This window comes from Pleurodeles waltl, chromosome 9 (genome assembly GCF_031143425.1).
Source record: "Pleurodeles waltl isolate 20211129_DDA chromosome 9, aPleWal1.hap1.20221129, whole genome shotgun sequence".
In the NCBI taxonomy this organism is placed as follows: domain Eukaryota; kingdom Metazoa; phylum Chordata; class Amphibia; order Caudata; family Salamandridae; genus Pleurodeles; species Pleurodeles waltl.
The window spans coordinates 1,087,771,207-1,087,785,243 of NC_090448.1; the positions used below are offsets into that span (position 1 = coordinate 1,087,771,207).

At 48.0% G+C, this 14,037-nt stretch overlaps 1 protein-coding gene across 3 annotated transcripts in view; it reads left to right on the plus strand.

Annotated features, from left to right (window-relative positions):
- Positions 1–14,037, plus strand: part of MAPKBP1 (mitogen-activated protein kinase binding protein 1) — a 533,456-nt gene that overhangs the window by 477,563 nt on the left and 41,856 nt on the right. For all 3 annotated transcript variants that reach the window (XM_069208767.1, XM_069208768.1, XM_069208769.1), the window contains exons 21-24: positions 644–738; positions 991–1,052; positions 1,670–1,897; positions 7,428–7,597. In XM_069208767.1, coding sequence (XP_069064868.1) covers positions 644–738; positions 991–1,052; positions 1,670–1,897; positions 7,428–7,597 — 555 coding nt within the window. The remainder of the gene's footprint in view (positions 1–643; positions 739–990; positions 1,053–1,669; positions 1,898–7,427; positions 7,598–14,037) is intronic.

Consider the following 14,037-nt stretch of genomic DNA (forward strand, 5'->3'; position numbering starts at 1 on the left):
GCGGGAGCCTATACTGGTCGGCACAGCTAAAATTCTGGCCAAGACAGACCCTGTACTCTGCGAAATCTCCAAAACCCTCCCAAAATCAAAGTATTAGAATAGCAGGTGGTCATGGACTGGTCTGTGAATCTAGATTTAACTATCTAGAGAGCCAGATGCTCTCCTTGTAAATATTCTGAAATTCGGGGGGCTCTGGTGGAAATACTGTGGGCTGTTTAACGAGTACTGTGATGCATGATGTGACGCTGCTTGTAGGCACCGACAGACCAGTGAAGTTTGAATAATTGGATCCATTGTTTGGCTTTGCATTTATTGCAGACATGAAAATCAATAAAATTGATTTTTTTTAAAGAAAAGAAAAGGGTATTTGAAAGAGTTGGATGAAGGATTAAGGTAAAGTAAACTTACTGTACAGACTGTTCATTGCTGACAGATTGTCCCATTGTCTTGGCACCGGTTTAGGTTAGCAAAATAATCACCTAGGAACCCCCGCCCCCCCCCCCCCCCCCCCCGACTTGTCATAATTATAGGTGCATGTGTGAAATCTGGAGCTGGTGGGCGGTCTGCTAACTTGCTATCATTAATTCATCGTGCTGTAGAAGTACTAGCAGTAACTCTGTGTCTTTCCTCGTGGGTCTTACAGGCGGGAAACAATTGCTGTTCTGCCGGTGCCTGTGCTCTCCTCGGACAGTGACAAGGAATGCGAAGAGGATGGCGTCGAGGATGAAGAGCTGCCTGGTGAGCAGGGCTCTAGGTGGTGCTCGAGGCGCTCCATAGGCTGTGCATGGAGGCGGGCTTTTCATGCGTGAGTCTGGAGAAGGGACAGTGTCCTCTGGGCGCTTGCGTGTTGATGCAGTGTGGAAGGACATGGAAAGAGGAGGAGCGCAGAGTCCAACGAGGCCGTGTGATGGAGTGGGATGTGTCACTGGTGCGGGTCTCAGTGAGTACAGCCTCTCGGTATCCTCATGAATCTTCTTTCATTTATTTTAGGTAAAGTCAAAGAGCTGTCCGTACCGTTTGCCAGAAGTCTCTCCTTTTGGGAAATGAAGAGGGTGAGTTCATATTTCATCTTGCGCCTAGAAGCCTATTTACAGCTCTCCAGGATTGCGAGCCGCCACGCCGGCCCTTACAGTAGAAATGCTGCTTGTAGCTTTCGTTTGGTATTCATCTCTGTGCCCCGTTGCTTACTAACAGTGCACGCCACTTTGGTGCTAAGCAAGTCGATGTCACATGGCTTAGGGATTGATGACAATAGTAAAGAGGTATTTGCAGTTACTGTACTTGTGTATTCAAGAAGTGTATAGAGGTGACTTCCATAATGTCAAATTTCAATGTACAGGATCAATTAATTTTTTCTTACCCCCGGTACTGTTCCATGGCTTAGAATCTTCAGTTCATTTGTGGAATTTCTGTTTCACCGTCGTTAAGTGATCTTATGCTAAAATGTGGGTATTTTAAATCGACTCTCTGAAGGGAGTCGAAGCTGGTGTGAGGCCCCTTGTGTTCGGCCAGGGTTGCTTCGTGGTCCGCTTGGAATGTGCATTTCCAGAAGACTCAGTACTTTAACGCAGGTCCGAGGGTTTGTTGAGGTCTGTTGTGTCTAATGCATTAAGTATTTGCTTCTGGCTAATGCACTCTGAGAGACGACTTCATGTTCTTTCTTCTCAAGGGGAGTGAAACGTCATCTTCGCAGCGTTCAGACACCAGTATGAATAAGACGCCGCGGCAGCGTGGTCGCTGGTCCCAGCCCACTGGGAGCCTTGAAATGACGGTGAAATCGATGCTTGACTTGCGCCAGTTGGAGTCTTTTTCTCCATCTCGGACTCCCAGCCGAGACTCCCTGTCTGACGGAGACGACGAAGGAAAGCATGAGACCCCAGCCATACAGATCAGTACAGTAAGAGCCAGTGTTTAATACAGGCAATTCCCCAGAGGGACTGATTACCAGTGTTGGTTGACACATGAATATATGGTTTATGAAGTCATGGTTATATGGAGTATAGATAAATACAAGCACTTATCTGTGTACTGTTCCAAAAGGTTGGATCCAAATTCCCCCTCCCCCCCCCCCCCCCCCCCCCCCCCTCTCCAAACCCTCCCATACTACCTGGAGCTCAGGTTACCAGATTCCTAACCTATAATCCGTTTACTGTGAGCACTGCTAATAATTTAATGAACCTATCTACCTTTATAACCAGACAACTTGCATGTCTGAACAGTTGGTGTTCGTCAAAGGATCTTCTTGATTTATGTACTTGGAATACATCCCTTCCTGTGTTAGTGGTAGGATCTCCTCAGAGCAATTTAATTTTCCCCGTTTCCTCCATCTGCATAACAGGATCATCGTTTTTTTAAGTTTTTTTTTTTTTTTTTTAATTTATAGGTAGCTTTTTAAAAACATATATTCAAGATGTATTTGTTAAATGTTCCTCCTTCCTTCCTACAGGTCTCCCTGGTTAATTGATTGCCATAACTCAATTTACGTTCCATTGAGTTAAGCAGCAATATCTTCTCTTGTTGTAATGTTTGCAATTAAATAAACCAATTAATAGACAAATTGAATCTATTGGAGTCATCCACAGCTCTGGAGGTATACAGCATAGAAACACGAAGGGATATATGGATAGACCCCTGTCCTGCATGATGGCAATGTGCATATATTCGGTCAATGTACTTTGATTTCTTCCTCTGAGGTAATTACCTGTGGTCTGTGGACATTTAATAGTTTAAAATGGCAGAGACTATCGTTCAAATTATCGTTCTTTCTGAGCAGATCGTGGAACGATGGCTTGAAGACTACAGTGCCTTTTGATGCCTAAATTCTCTGTAAAGTCTGTGATTGAGTGCAGTTTGACAGTTGTGGGGTTAGCACTGAATATTTTACAAGGTTTTTTCAGGTGAACGATCAACGTGATTGTTGGCTCATGGTAAGACACCACAATGCAAGAAGTTGTCACAGAAGCAGATTTCTAGTGCCATCTCATTATTAGCAGGGGGTCATCTTGCTGTGCATTGACACTGAAATGCTGTGCATGCCAGCTCCCTGCCAGTAGGCAGTTTGCAGTACCCCAGTGAGTGCAGGATCACATCAGTGATCAGACCTGTGCATATGCAGCAGGCAGCTCCTAAATATGAACAATTGGATCCGCATTGGCTGAGTCGGGCAGGTGCAGCACTGTTAGCTTCCACTGTTCTCCGTGCCAGTCCCATGCACCATTTGACTCTCATACTACGCACTGAAGTCAAAACTGCCTAGATACTAGGGATACTCTGTTCACCTAGCCTATGCTCACATGGGAAGTTTGAAGCTGGTTCTGAATAGATTGTTGGCCGAGGCGTTGTTGAGGTCTAGGAGGGCAGTATGCATCTCCTAACTGAAGAGCACCAGATCTCCTTTGTGTGTGTCTCACAACCAGCATCTTATCTGAGCATCTAGGTCATATCCATCACATCTAGTGGCTAAGGTCCACACTTGAATTGAACTCTCAGTGACTATTAGAGCCGCTGTAATCACGCACTCTAGGACTCTAGCCACAAGCATCATCGGAATGATGCCACCTTGTGCCTTCTAAGAGTGTGGGTTTTACCCTAAGCTCTTTGCAGCAGCCTGAGGCCTTGCATTACACGGGTGCTTGCATTTTTGGGTAACTTCTACTATTCTGGTTTTATACATATACTGGAGTTTCCACAGATTTCTGTTGCAGTTGGTCAACTGCACATGAAGTTCTAGTCCAAATTAGGTTGTATAAATAACATCAGGCAAACCTCTGATCTAATGTTCCCAGACGAGATGTGTTATAGAATGTCATACATTTTTGGAATGTGCTGCCTTGAGTCCTAAAATATGAGAATGTCTGGACTAGTAGAAGACTAGCAGGTGTCATTAACATGTTGTCCACTTGACGTTTTCTAGACTTTTGGACTTCCATCTGTGCTGTGTCCTTTGCACTGCTTGCAGTGATGAAACCATTCCAGATATTGAAATTGACCTGTTCAGTAAACACCTACCTTCAGGCTGTGCAGTTCAGTGGGATGCTTGCGTGTTGACATGAGCAGCTTAAGAGAAAACTTAGGGGAAAGCTATTTTCAAAGCGGACTTAGTCTGCAGAAAAGCAATATGATTTTTTTTTTTTTTTTTTTTCTGCCACCAGCAGACATCTTTGTATGGCCTGGCTAGGGTGATGGGACAAGGACCATTGTGCCTACTTTTGTCAGTTGAACATTTGAGTGGCTGAAGAAAGTGCCCCAAATGATCTCCACACACAGGTCACTTGCGTTATGAAAAAAGGGTATGGTGGTAAAGTTATTTAGCTCATTTTGTGTTGTCAGCTTCTTCTAGAGCAATCTGTTGGCCATTTATTACTTTTTTATTAGATTAATTCAAAAAGAACAGCAGCAAAAAAAAATCTGTACAGTGCATTTCAGTGGTAGCCAGCAGGTCCTAGTATACAGTGTTCCTCATCGGATTTTCAAGTACCTGGATTTCTTAAACCTAAACCATGAAAGTCCCACCGTTTGCCCCAAATATGACGGGTTTCCGGGGATATCCCCTGAAGTGGCTGAAGGACCCTGGTTAGGACGTTTCCAATTTAGCACAAGCAGCCAGCTATTTCAGCCATTGCCAAATCATATGGAAGAAATCAACCCCTGGTAAGCCCAGGTAAGTGCAGCAAAAGCAGGAGGGTTGTGGGAATCTTGCTGGTGTGCCGCAGGTGAGAGGTGCGGTATGTCTCATGCTGTTAATTTAATTTGATCTAGTCTGAAGTGGGAAGATACAGCAAGAACCTGTGGAGGGGGTCCGGCATCTTGCCCTTAAGAATCAATAATCTCATCCCTGAACCCATCACTCCTACTTCTGTCTGAGGGTGACAAGGCAGTCAGACGCTAAGAACAAGCATGCAGTATATTTGGGAGATGCAGTATTTCCTGATGCCTCATCAGGTGCCTGGCTTTGTGGGGGTTGCATTTGGGTAAATCAGTCAGTGCAATATTGTGACTGCAGACGTATGACAGGTTCAGATATTTGTGAAATTGGGTCTGGGACAGATGGAAGTGCAGTTGGAGATCTTGGAAGGGTGCGCAAGTGGTCCCGATGCCAGACATTTCCTAGGGTCGTAATCCCAATGTTATCTCAGTTGATGAATCGGTCTAAGCTTGCAGTGTGATAGAGGCCTCAGGTGTGTCAGGGCGCAGTTTGTTGTGAGAGTATTGTTCCATCCCATGAATCGCAGTGTTACGCTAGTGCAGGAAGATCACTTTGGTGACCTTTGGAAGGTATCTGAAAACTGGATTGCTATTGAGCAATCCCATCACCTTGTTAAGGCCCAGGAGGGGGGGGGAGTTCCACCTGGTATGCTGGGTCCCTCCACCCCGATGTATCCAGTCATTAGTAACGGAGTTTTGAAGCTTCCAATTAGAGTTGCTGATTTGCCATTCTGAGTCCACCCTTGTAGACAAACAGGTGGCATTCGGCCATGCCAATAGGGAGGTGCCGGCCTTCCCAGAGAAATTATTGATTGCATTGTAGATTTAAGTACCCAGAACCATGTGTTGGGGATCTTCAGTGGAAAGTACAAAAAAACCTGGGAATATTTTAAAAAGGGCGATCCTACCTTTGAATGGCATGGGTGCCCATCGCTGGTGATCAGGTTTTGTTTTGGTCAGGAGAGGGGCAAGGTTGGACCTCCATGTTAAGCCAGTTCCTGGGCTATTTGAATGACCAAGTCGTGAAAGCTAAGGTGCCGTATGGGGATCGGTGTATTCCATGGAGTTGCCGCCTCCTCCCTGGAGTGGGGGCAGCAAGGACTTGGTTGGAGACAGAAGCTCTTAGTAGAGCCAGGAGTCGGAGGCATTGGGGGATGCTGAAGGAGGGGCGTTAGCTAGAAATGAGGGGGCGTCCTCATATACTGCAATTCTTTCCTTGCCTCTGATGTTCCACACCAACCCTGGCTCTGAGCCTTGCAGCAACCCAGCCCGGCAAGGGACACAGCTAGTGCACAGAGCCGCAGACAGCTCTGTTCGGGAAGGATGCTGGTAGCATGCTTGTAATTGGCACTCAGGCCAGGGGTTGAGAGAGGAGCTTTACATCTCTGCAGGAGCCTGGAGCCAGAGGGACATGTTCAAGGACCCCTCGCAGAAAGGGTTGAGAGAGGAGCTTTACATCTCTGCAGGAGCCTGGAGCCAGAGGACATGTTCAAGGGCCCCTCGCAGAAGGGGTTGAGAGAGGAGCTTTACATCTCTGCAGGAGCCTGGAGCCAGAGGGACATGTTCAAGGACCCCTCGCAGAAGGGGTTGAGAGAGGAGCTTTACATCTCTGCAGGAGCCTGGAGCCAGAGGACATGTTCAAGGACCCCTCGCAGAAGGGGTTGAGAGAGGAGCTTTACATCTCTGCAGGAGCCTGGAGCCAGAGGACATGTTCAAGGACCCCTCGCAGAAAGGGTTGAGAGAGGAGCTTTACATCTCTGCAGGAGCCTGGAGCCAGAGGGACATGTTCAAGGACCCCTCGCAGAAGGGGTTGCGAGAGGAGCTTTACATCTCTGCAGGAGCCTGGAGCCAGAGGACATGTTCAAGGACCCCTCGCAGAAGGGGTTGAGAGAGGAGCTTTACATCTCTGCAGGAGCCTGGAGCCAGAGGACATGTTCAAGGACCCCTCGCAGAAGGGGTTGAGAGAGGAGCTTTACATCTCTGCAGGAGCCTGGAGCCAGAGGACATGTTCAAGGACCCCTCGCAGAAGGGGTTGAGAGAGGAGCTTTACATCTCTGCAGGAGCCTGGAGCCAGAGGACATGTTCAAGGACCCCTCTCAAAGGACCAGGTTTTCACACCTTTTATATAAAACGGCCAGCCTCGTCCCTTTCTTTGGAGCAGTTATGTAGTGCAAAGGGTATTTTGACCACACCTTGGTGTTTGTAACTAATCTCTAGAAAAGATCTCCGAAGCGTCCTTAAAATAGTAAGTTTTATGAGAACTTTTTTTTATTTTTTATAGTTTTGCTTATCAAAAGTGGAACCGCGTGTTCCTGCGGGTTATCCCGGGTGGCTGACCGAGGTGAGAAATATTGTGCACTTGTGTACGAGTCTAATTGAACTCAGGGAAGACACCAACTCACTAACACTGGATACTTTCACTTAGGAGCCGTGCCCAGGTCCAGCTTTACACAGACGTCCTGATGCTGATCAGTGCTCATCAGTGTCTCGTGTCACACAACACCATAACATGTCTGTTAGGAAAGATTGTTTCTTAACCTCTGACCCCCTTAACGCTTTGAAAACTGGTGTTGGCTGCCAAGGGGGCCCAAGTGTCGCAGGGTAACGCGGAAGTGTCTTGGTGAGATAGCCTGTCGTTTAATGCTTTAGTGATGGTAGCCGCCTAGCTAATCCTAACTCCGGCACTGGTGGGCGAGGCTTTACTCCTGTCCTCTCATCCTCAGCCTGGTGGATCCTTGCTTCCCAGAGAGCTCCAGCTGTACTCGCGGCCCCGTGTTATCCGACTGATGTCCTGTGAGGAAGGGATAGTCCGCCACGAACCGGAGACCCCAGAGACTGAGCCATGCCCCATCTTCCCCGAGCACACGGATGAACATCTTCTGGAGATCGGCAGGTTTGTCTTTTCCGGAGTCATTCAAGTACTTTCAATTATTGATTTATACAGAAAGCACTATATACATGCTACAGTAAAGCGCAATACAGTGCTACATGTTAAGTATGCATATGGCAATATTACCAGTAGGCCAATGTGAAACCAATCAATCAGGGATTTGTAAAGGGCACTATTCACCCGGTGGGTCTCAAGGCGCTTGGGGGGGGGGGGGGGGTTTGGGGGCAAGGAGGGGGGGAGGGGGGAAGTTACTGGTCGAAAAGCCAAGTCTTGAGGTGTTTCCTGAAGGATGGAAGGTCATTGGTCAGGCGGAGGTGGAGTGGTAGGGAGTTCCAGGTCTTTGCAGCAGGGTGGGAGAATGATCTTCCGCCGGTGGTCGTGCGGCGGATGCGAGGAACGTAGGCGAGGGTGTGGTTGGCGGAGCGAAGGTTGCGGGTGGGGGTGTGAAAGGTGAGTCTGTCGTTGAGGTATGTGGGACCTGTGTTGTGGAGGGCCTTGTGTGCATGGATGAGGATTTTGAAGGTGATCCTCTTTGATACTGGTAGCCAGTGTAGGTCTCTGAGGTGGGGTGAGATGTGGTCGCAACGTGGGATGTCCAGAATGAGGCGGGCGGATGCGTTCTGGATTCTTTGCAGTTTTGTTTGGAGTTTTGGTTATTCCTGCATATAGGGCATTTCCGTAATCCAATCGGCTACTGACCAAGGCGTGGGTGATGGTTTTCCTGTTTTCGATGGGAATCCATTTGAAGATCCTGCGGAGCAGGCGGAGGGTGTTGTAGCAGGAAGAGGAGATGGCATTTACCTGCTGAGTCATGCTGAGTGTGGAATCCAAGATGAAGCCCAAGTTGCGTCCCTGGGTGGTGGGTGAGGGTGCAGATCCTAGGGAGGTGGGCCACCCCACGAGTCATTCCAGGCTGAGGGGTTGGTGCCGAAGATGAGTAGTTCGGTCTTGTCTGTGTTTAGTCTGAGGTGGCTTGATTCCATCCAGCTGGCTATGGCGTGGAGTCCATTGTGGAGGTTGTCCTTTGCAGTGGTGGGATCTTTCGTGAGGGAGATGAGCTGAGTCATCGGCGTAGGAGATTATGTTGATGTGGTGTGTTCGTGCGATGTTGCCGGGGGGGGGGAGGGGGGCATGATACGTTGAAGAGTGTGGGGCTAAGTGAAGGTCCTTGAGGGATGCTACAGGTGATATTGGAGGCTTCTGATAGGAAAGGCGGGAGGCGAATTCTTTGGGTCCTGTCCGTGAGAAATGACGAGATGCAGTCCAGGTCTTTGTTGCGGATTCCAGCATTGTGGAGGCGTGTGCAGAGAGTGTGATGGCATACCGTGTCGAAAGCTGCGGATAGGTCCAGGAGGATGAGTGCTGCTGTTTCTCCTTTGTCTAGCATGGTCCTGATGTCTGTTGCAGCAATGAGTGCGGTCTCAGTAATGTGGTTTTTGCGGAATCCGGATTGGGAGGTGTCGAGTGCCTTGTTGTCTTCCAGGATCCGGGATATTTGATTGTTCACGATTTCTTCGATGACCTTGACTGGGAAGGGGAGTAGGGAGATCGGTCGTAAGTTCTTGGGAGTCTTCAGGGTCTGCCTTTGCTTTCTTTAGCAAGGCGTTGATTTCTGCGTGCTTCCAACTCTCTGGGAAAATGGCTGATTCGAAGGAACTGTTGATGGTGTGGCAGAGATGGGGGGGCCATGATGTTGTTGGCTTTGTTGAAGATGTGGTGTGGACAGGGGTCCGATGGGGATCTGAAGTGGATGGTGGCCAGGGTGTTCGCGGTGTCTTCTGTGTTGACCGGGGTCCAGGTGTGGAGGAGGTGGGTGTTTCTTGGAGCGTAGGGTTCGAGGGTGTTTGTAGTTAGCTGGTGGGATTTGGAGTTGAAGCTGTTGTGGATTTCTTCTATCTTTCAACGGAAGTGGGATGCGAGTGAGTTGCAGAGCTCTTGTGATGGCGGTGGTTCGTTTGAGCATGCCTTCGGGGTGGATAGCTCTTGGATGATGCCGAAGAGTTCTTTGATGTGAGCGTTGGTGTCTATGTGGTTTTTGAAGTGGGTCCTTTTGGCAGTGCATATCAGTTGGTGATGTCTGCGTAGGGCCTCCTTGAAGGCGAAGTGATTGGAGGTGGTGGGGGTCACAGCGCCAGTTTTTTTTCCATTCTGCGGCAGCGTCGTTTGGGTTCCTGTAAATCTGAGGTGAACCAGCTGGCCTTGATTCTGCTCGGGTGTTTGGGTGTTTTTTGAGCGGTGCGAGGGTGTTGGTGCAGGTTGGTGGCGGCTGTGTTGGGGTCTGAGGCGCCGGAAAGGGGGGGGGGGGGGGGGTTTCTGGGCGAGGTTGGAGATCAGTTGGTCCGTGGATATTTTGCTCCAGTTGCATCGGGGTGGCTGTGTGTGGTGGTGAGTGACTGGTTTCTGGTAGGAAAAATGGATGCGGTGGTGGTCTGTCCAGTAGAGTTCGTGGTGTGGTTGAAGGCGACGCGGTTGCTGGTTGTGAAGATTGGATAGAGTATGTGCCCTGCGGAGTGAGTTGGTGAGGTGACAAGTTGCTTGAGGTTGGCAAGGTTGTCGATTAGGGTGGTGGTGTTGGTATCGCTGTTGTTTTCCAGGTGGAAGTTTAGGAGGAAGTAGTCAGTTGAGGTGAGGGCTTGGGAGCTGATGGTGTCGGCGATATCGTCACAGAACTGTGATCTCGGGCCAGGGGGGTGTCTGTAGACCAGTGTTTTTCTGAGTGTGTTATTGGCGTTTACGTAGATTGTGACGTGGAGGTGCGCGGCGGACTTGATGTCATCTGAGTTGGTGGAGATTTTTATGGTGTTATTATGGACTATGGCGATTCCACCTCCTGGTTTGCTGTTGCGGTCTCTTCTGGTGATTTTGTAATTATCTGGAATAGCTATTGCTATGTCTGGTTCCGAGGCAGGGTTCATCCATGTTTCGGTAAGGAATGCGATGTCCGGCGAGTGAGTGGTCAGTAAATCCCAGAGTTCAATTGCGTGTTTGTGGACGGAGCGGGTGTTCAGCAGGATGCATTTTAGGTGGCAGTCTGTTGTTTTGGGATGGTGTTCTGGGGTTGGCTTGCAGGTGAAGTTGAAGGCATTGCAAGAGAAGGATCCTCTGCTGCGCTTTGGTGTGGACCTGCAGCAGGTGGAGGAACGACCTGGGTTTAGGGTGGCGAGATAGTCGGTGGTATAATGTTGAAAGGTAGTGCGCGGGGCATGCTGGCCAGGGACTCTGACTCTAGACGGGATCTTGGCGCAGACTGGCTTGCCTTTGGCTCGCCAGTGGCGCATCCGCGCTGCGACCGCCATAAGAGGGAGGAGGGAGGGTGTGTCAGCTGGGAGGTGGGGTGGCGGTAACCAATGGCAGGGTGGGGGGGCGGGCCAGCAGAGGAGCAAGGGCGGGAAGGCAAGGCTATGAGGAGGAAGGGCAGAGGGGTCGCGGGGACGAAGGGGCTGTGGGATGGGAGACAAGCCAAAAAAAAATTCTGGCAGCAGCGAGGAGCGAAGTGAGCGCCCTACCTGCTCAAAGCAGGGTCGGAGGTCGCATATAAAATATACAAAATCTATACTTGTCGTCAACAGTTTATTTATCAAAATGAGCTCTTCAACCTAAGAACAGCGTGAAGACACTCAGCCTGCCAAATGACATCTGTTTCTGTCACGAGATGAATCTGTTAAGTTTCATTGGACCAGGACTATTCTGGCCATCTTTTACCAAGACGCTGTTACAGTGCGTAACTGAATCATTGTCTTTGAATGCTGAATTGTAAATGTTAACTTTTCCAGTGAGGCATGCCCTCCTATTTTTTAATTAGCTCCCCCTGGACAAAAGGTAAATACAAGGCCGTTAAATGTATATAAAAGAAGGTGGGACGGGTGGGAAGCTGGATGGGTCGTTGGGGGTAGGAGAGGAAGGGGTACTCGAAACGCCCCTGTTGAAAATTCAAATAAATCAATAAAAGTAGATGAGGCAGCAGTGCCATCTGCTGGTTAAAAAAAAAAAAAAGTAAACGCAATTTTAAAGGCAATATTATTGCAAAACAAATAGCATGGGCCCCCTGAATGCCCCTAGATTCGTTCTTGAATACCTGGCATTAATAATAGATTGACTCATTCTATAAAACAACGGCTTGCTTATTAGAAGCTCTCCAGCCTGGGTCGTAAGGTCTGCTGCTCAGTTAACTTTCTTGACAACTGCGGATGGTTTGGTTTCCTTTAGAACCTCATCTCCTTTCCCGGAAGAGAATGTATACCTGTAGGTACATTCTACATGGTTCCTTTAGATTGGCAAACGTGAAAGCTTGTTCTGTGAACTTCTTTAAACTAGATTTTGCCAATATTATGTTGGGGGTTTGCTTTTGGACAATTTTTTCTATACCTTCCTTACCTTACTTCGCTAATGGGAAGAGAACCGCCCCCCACCAGCTGGAGCTACTGCCCCAGTTCAGAATAAAGCACAGAATTAACATGAACAAAGCTAACACAGAAATCGAAGAACGCAGATACTGATTTTGAGCACAAGCTTTGATTTTTAAAAATCTTAGCTATTCCTTCAGCTGTAAGCCAATTAGAAAGAAACGGGTCATTGAGATTCCAGCAGCAATAATACAAGGCTAGCTTCCTTGATGGGGACGTGCCTTTGGCACCACTTGAGATGCATACAGAGGTTGATAACTTAAATGTTATTTATTACCTACCAGAAGGCGCACAACTATTTTTGTGGGCTTTTTTCTTCTTCTACTGTAGTTGCGTACTCTTCCGTTTAAAGGCATCCATGTTTACAGTGGGACTACAACATGGTTCTGCCTACGACGGCAACACTGGTTTGCACCACTGGATTTGTTTAATTTGAGTTTTTGACCTGAAAGACATTTCTTAGAAGTTTAATATTTGTCAGTTGCCGTGGAGAGTGGGCGTACTCAACATTTCACCTTTAACAATTTCACTTCATTTGCGAGTAAATGTACATGTGGCTGCATAAAGAAATTGAGCCGCCTATCAAAGTACATTCTAGTTCATATCATTTGGCTGAAAAAAGGAAACTGTCAAGGAAAATTACAATGAAGGCAGCAAATCCTAAGGGATGCACTCATGGATACAGACCAAGCATGCAAAGATCTGGAAAGCAGTTTCCAGTACCCCTACTTTGTGACATGGTGCCCACAAGGTTGAGAACAGGGATGGGCCAAGACCTTAGGGAGCCTCTTATCTTGGCTACTGCTGATTCCTGGTAATATTTTGAGCTACTCTCCCTTTGCGACGCAAGATCACGCCAAGAGAGATCAGAAGGCAAATATCTGATCATGGTAATCAATTGGGCTTCAACCCATTCAAGGATTAACACTTCCCCAAGTGAGAGTTGTGAAGACCAGTGCTCTTCATTAGATGCTGGTCACCCAGACCTCTCTGCGGCTTATGACATGGTGGATCTTTTGAAACGCTTGATAAAAGAGCAGTCCCAGGCACTGCCCTAAAGTGATGTCACTCGTTGCTTTGAAATCAGTCTACAAATCAGAATTGCTATATAGGTGATAAATCTCATGACCGTTAGAAATCCTAATTGTTTGCCAGCGACCTCACTGGCCATCACAGTTGCCCAGCATCAATTGCATGTTTCCATAGAATACCCAACTCCACATCTGACAGCATGAAAGAATTACCCATCTTCTTAAGACAAATATGCCACTGAGTGAACAGCACTAAATAGTGGAAATTTTGGCTCTGACAGACACTCCACTATCATGCATAACTCTGCTCTCATGAGGGTAGCAATAGCAAGCAAATATCCATTGCTGTAAAGTGGCTTCAACGTGACAAGCCACTTTTATTCAAGACAACTGACGAAATACAAATTTGGAATAGTCCTTTAGCATTCCACAAGCGGGCCCATACCTTTCGGCTAGAAACCGTTGCTTCCACATGTCTGATGTGCAACATGCACATACAACCTGGCTCAAAGTTTCTTTGTGACAGTGGGCATCCACTGTACAACTGGAATAAGAATGCATAGTAAACTGCACACCCACTGGTGATCTCCTTAATACAGAAACCTCATTGGAATAACATGCCCTCCAGAAAGCTTTGTTCAGACAGGTTATTTCCTTTTAAAGCACAAAAGGTGCAAGGAGGCATGATCTGGCCCTAGCTGAGCTACCTTAAGACAATACAGTGCACTTGTTGGCGAGTAACCTTGATACCAAAGGCACACTGCACCCAAGAGTGCTTGACTCTGCTGCGTTCCCTGCCACTTGAGTTCCGGGAGAGCCTGGAGTTAGCCAGCCTCCCAAGCATAGTAGCCAGATTCTTAAGTCTCTCTCCCCATCGCTCAATCTTCTTTGTACTCTTCCCCAGGAGATAGTGGACTCTGACTGTCATGGCATTCACATCTGACCCGCCCCTTGGAACAGGTGCAGCTGGATGAAGAGTTGTTGATTCCATCCCATCTCCAGGTACCCT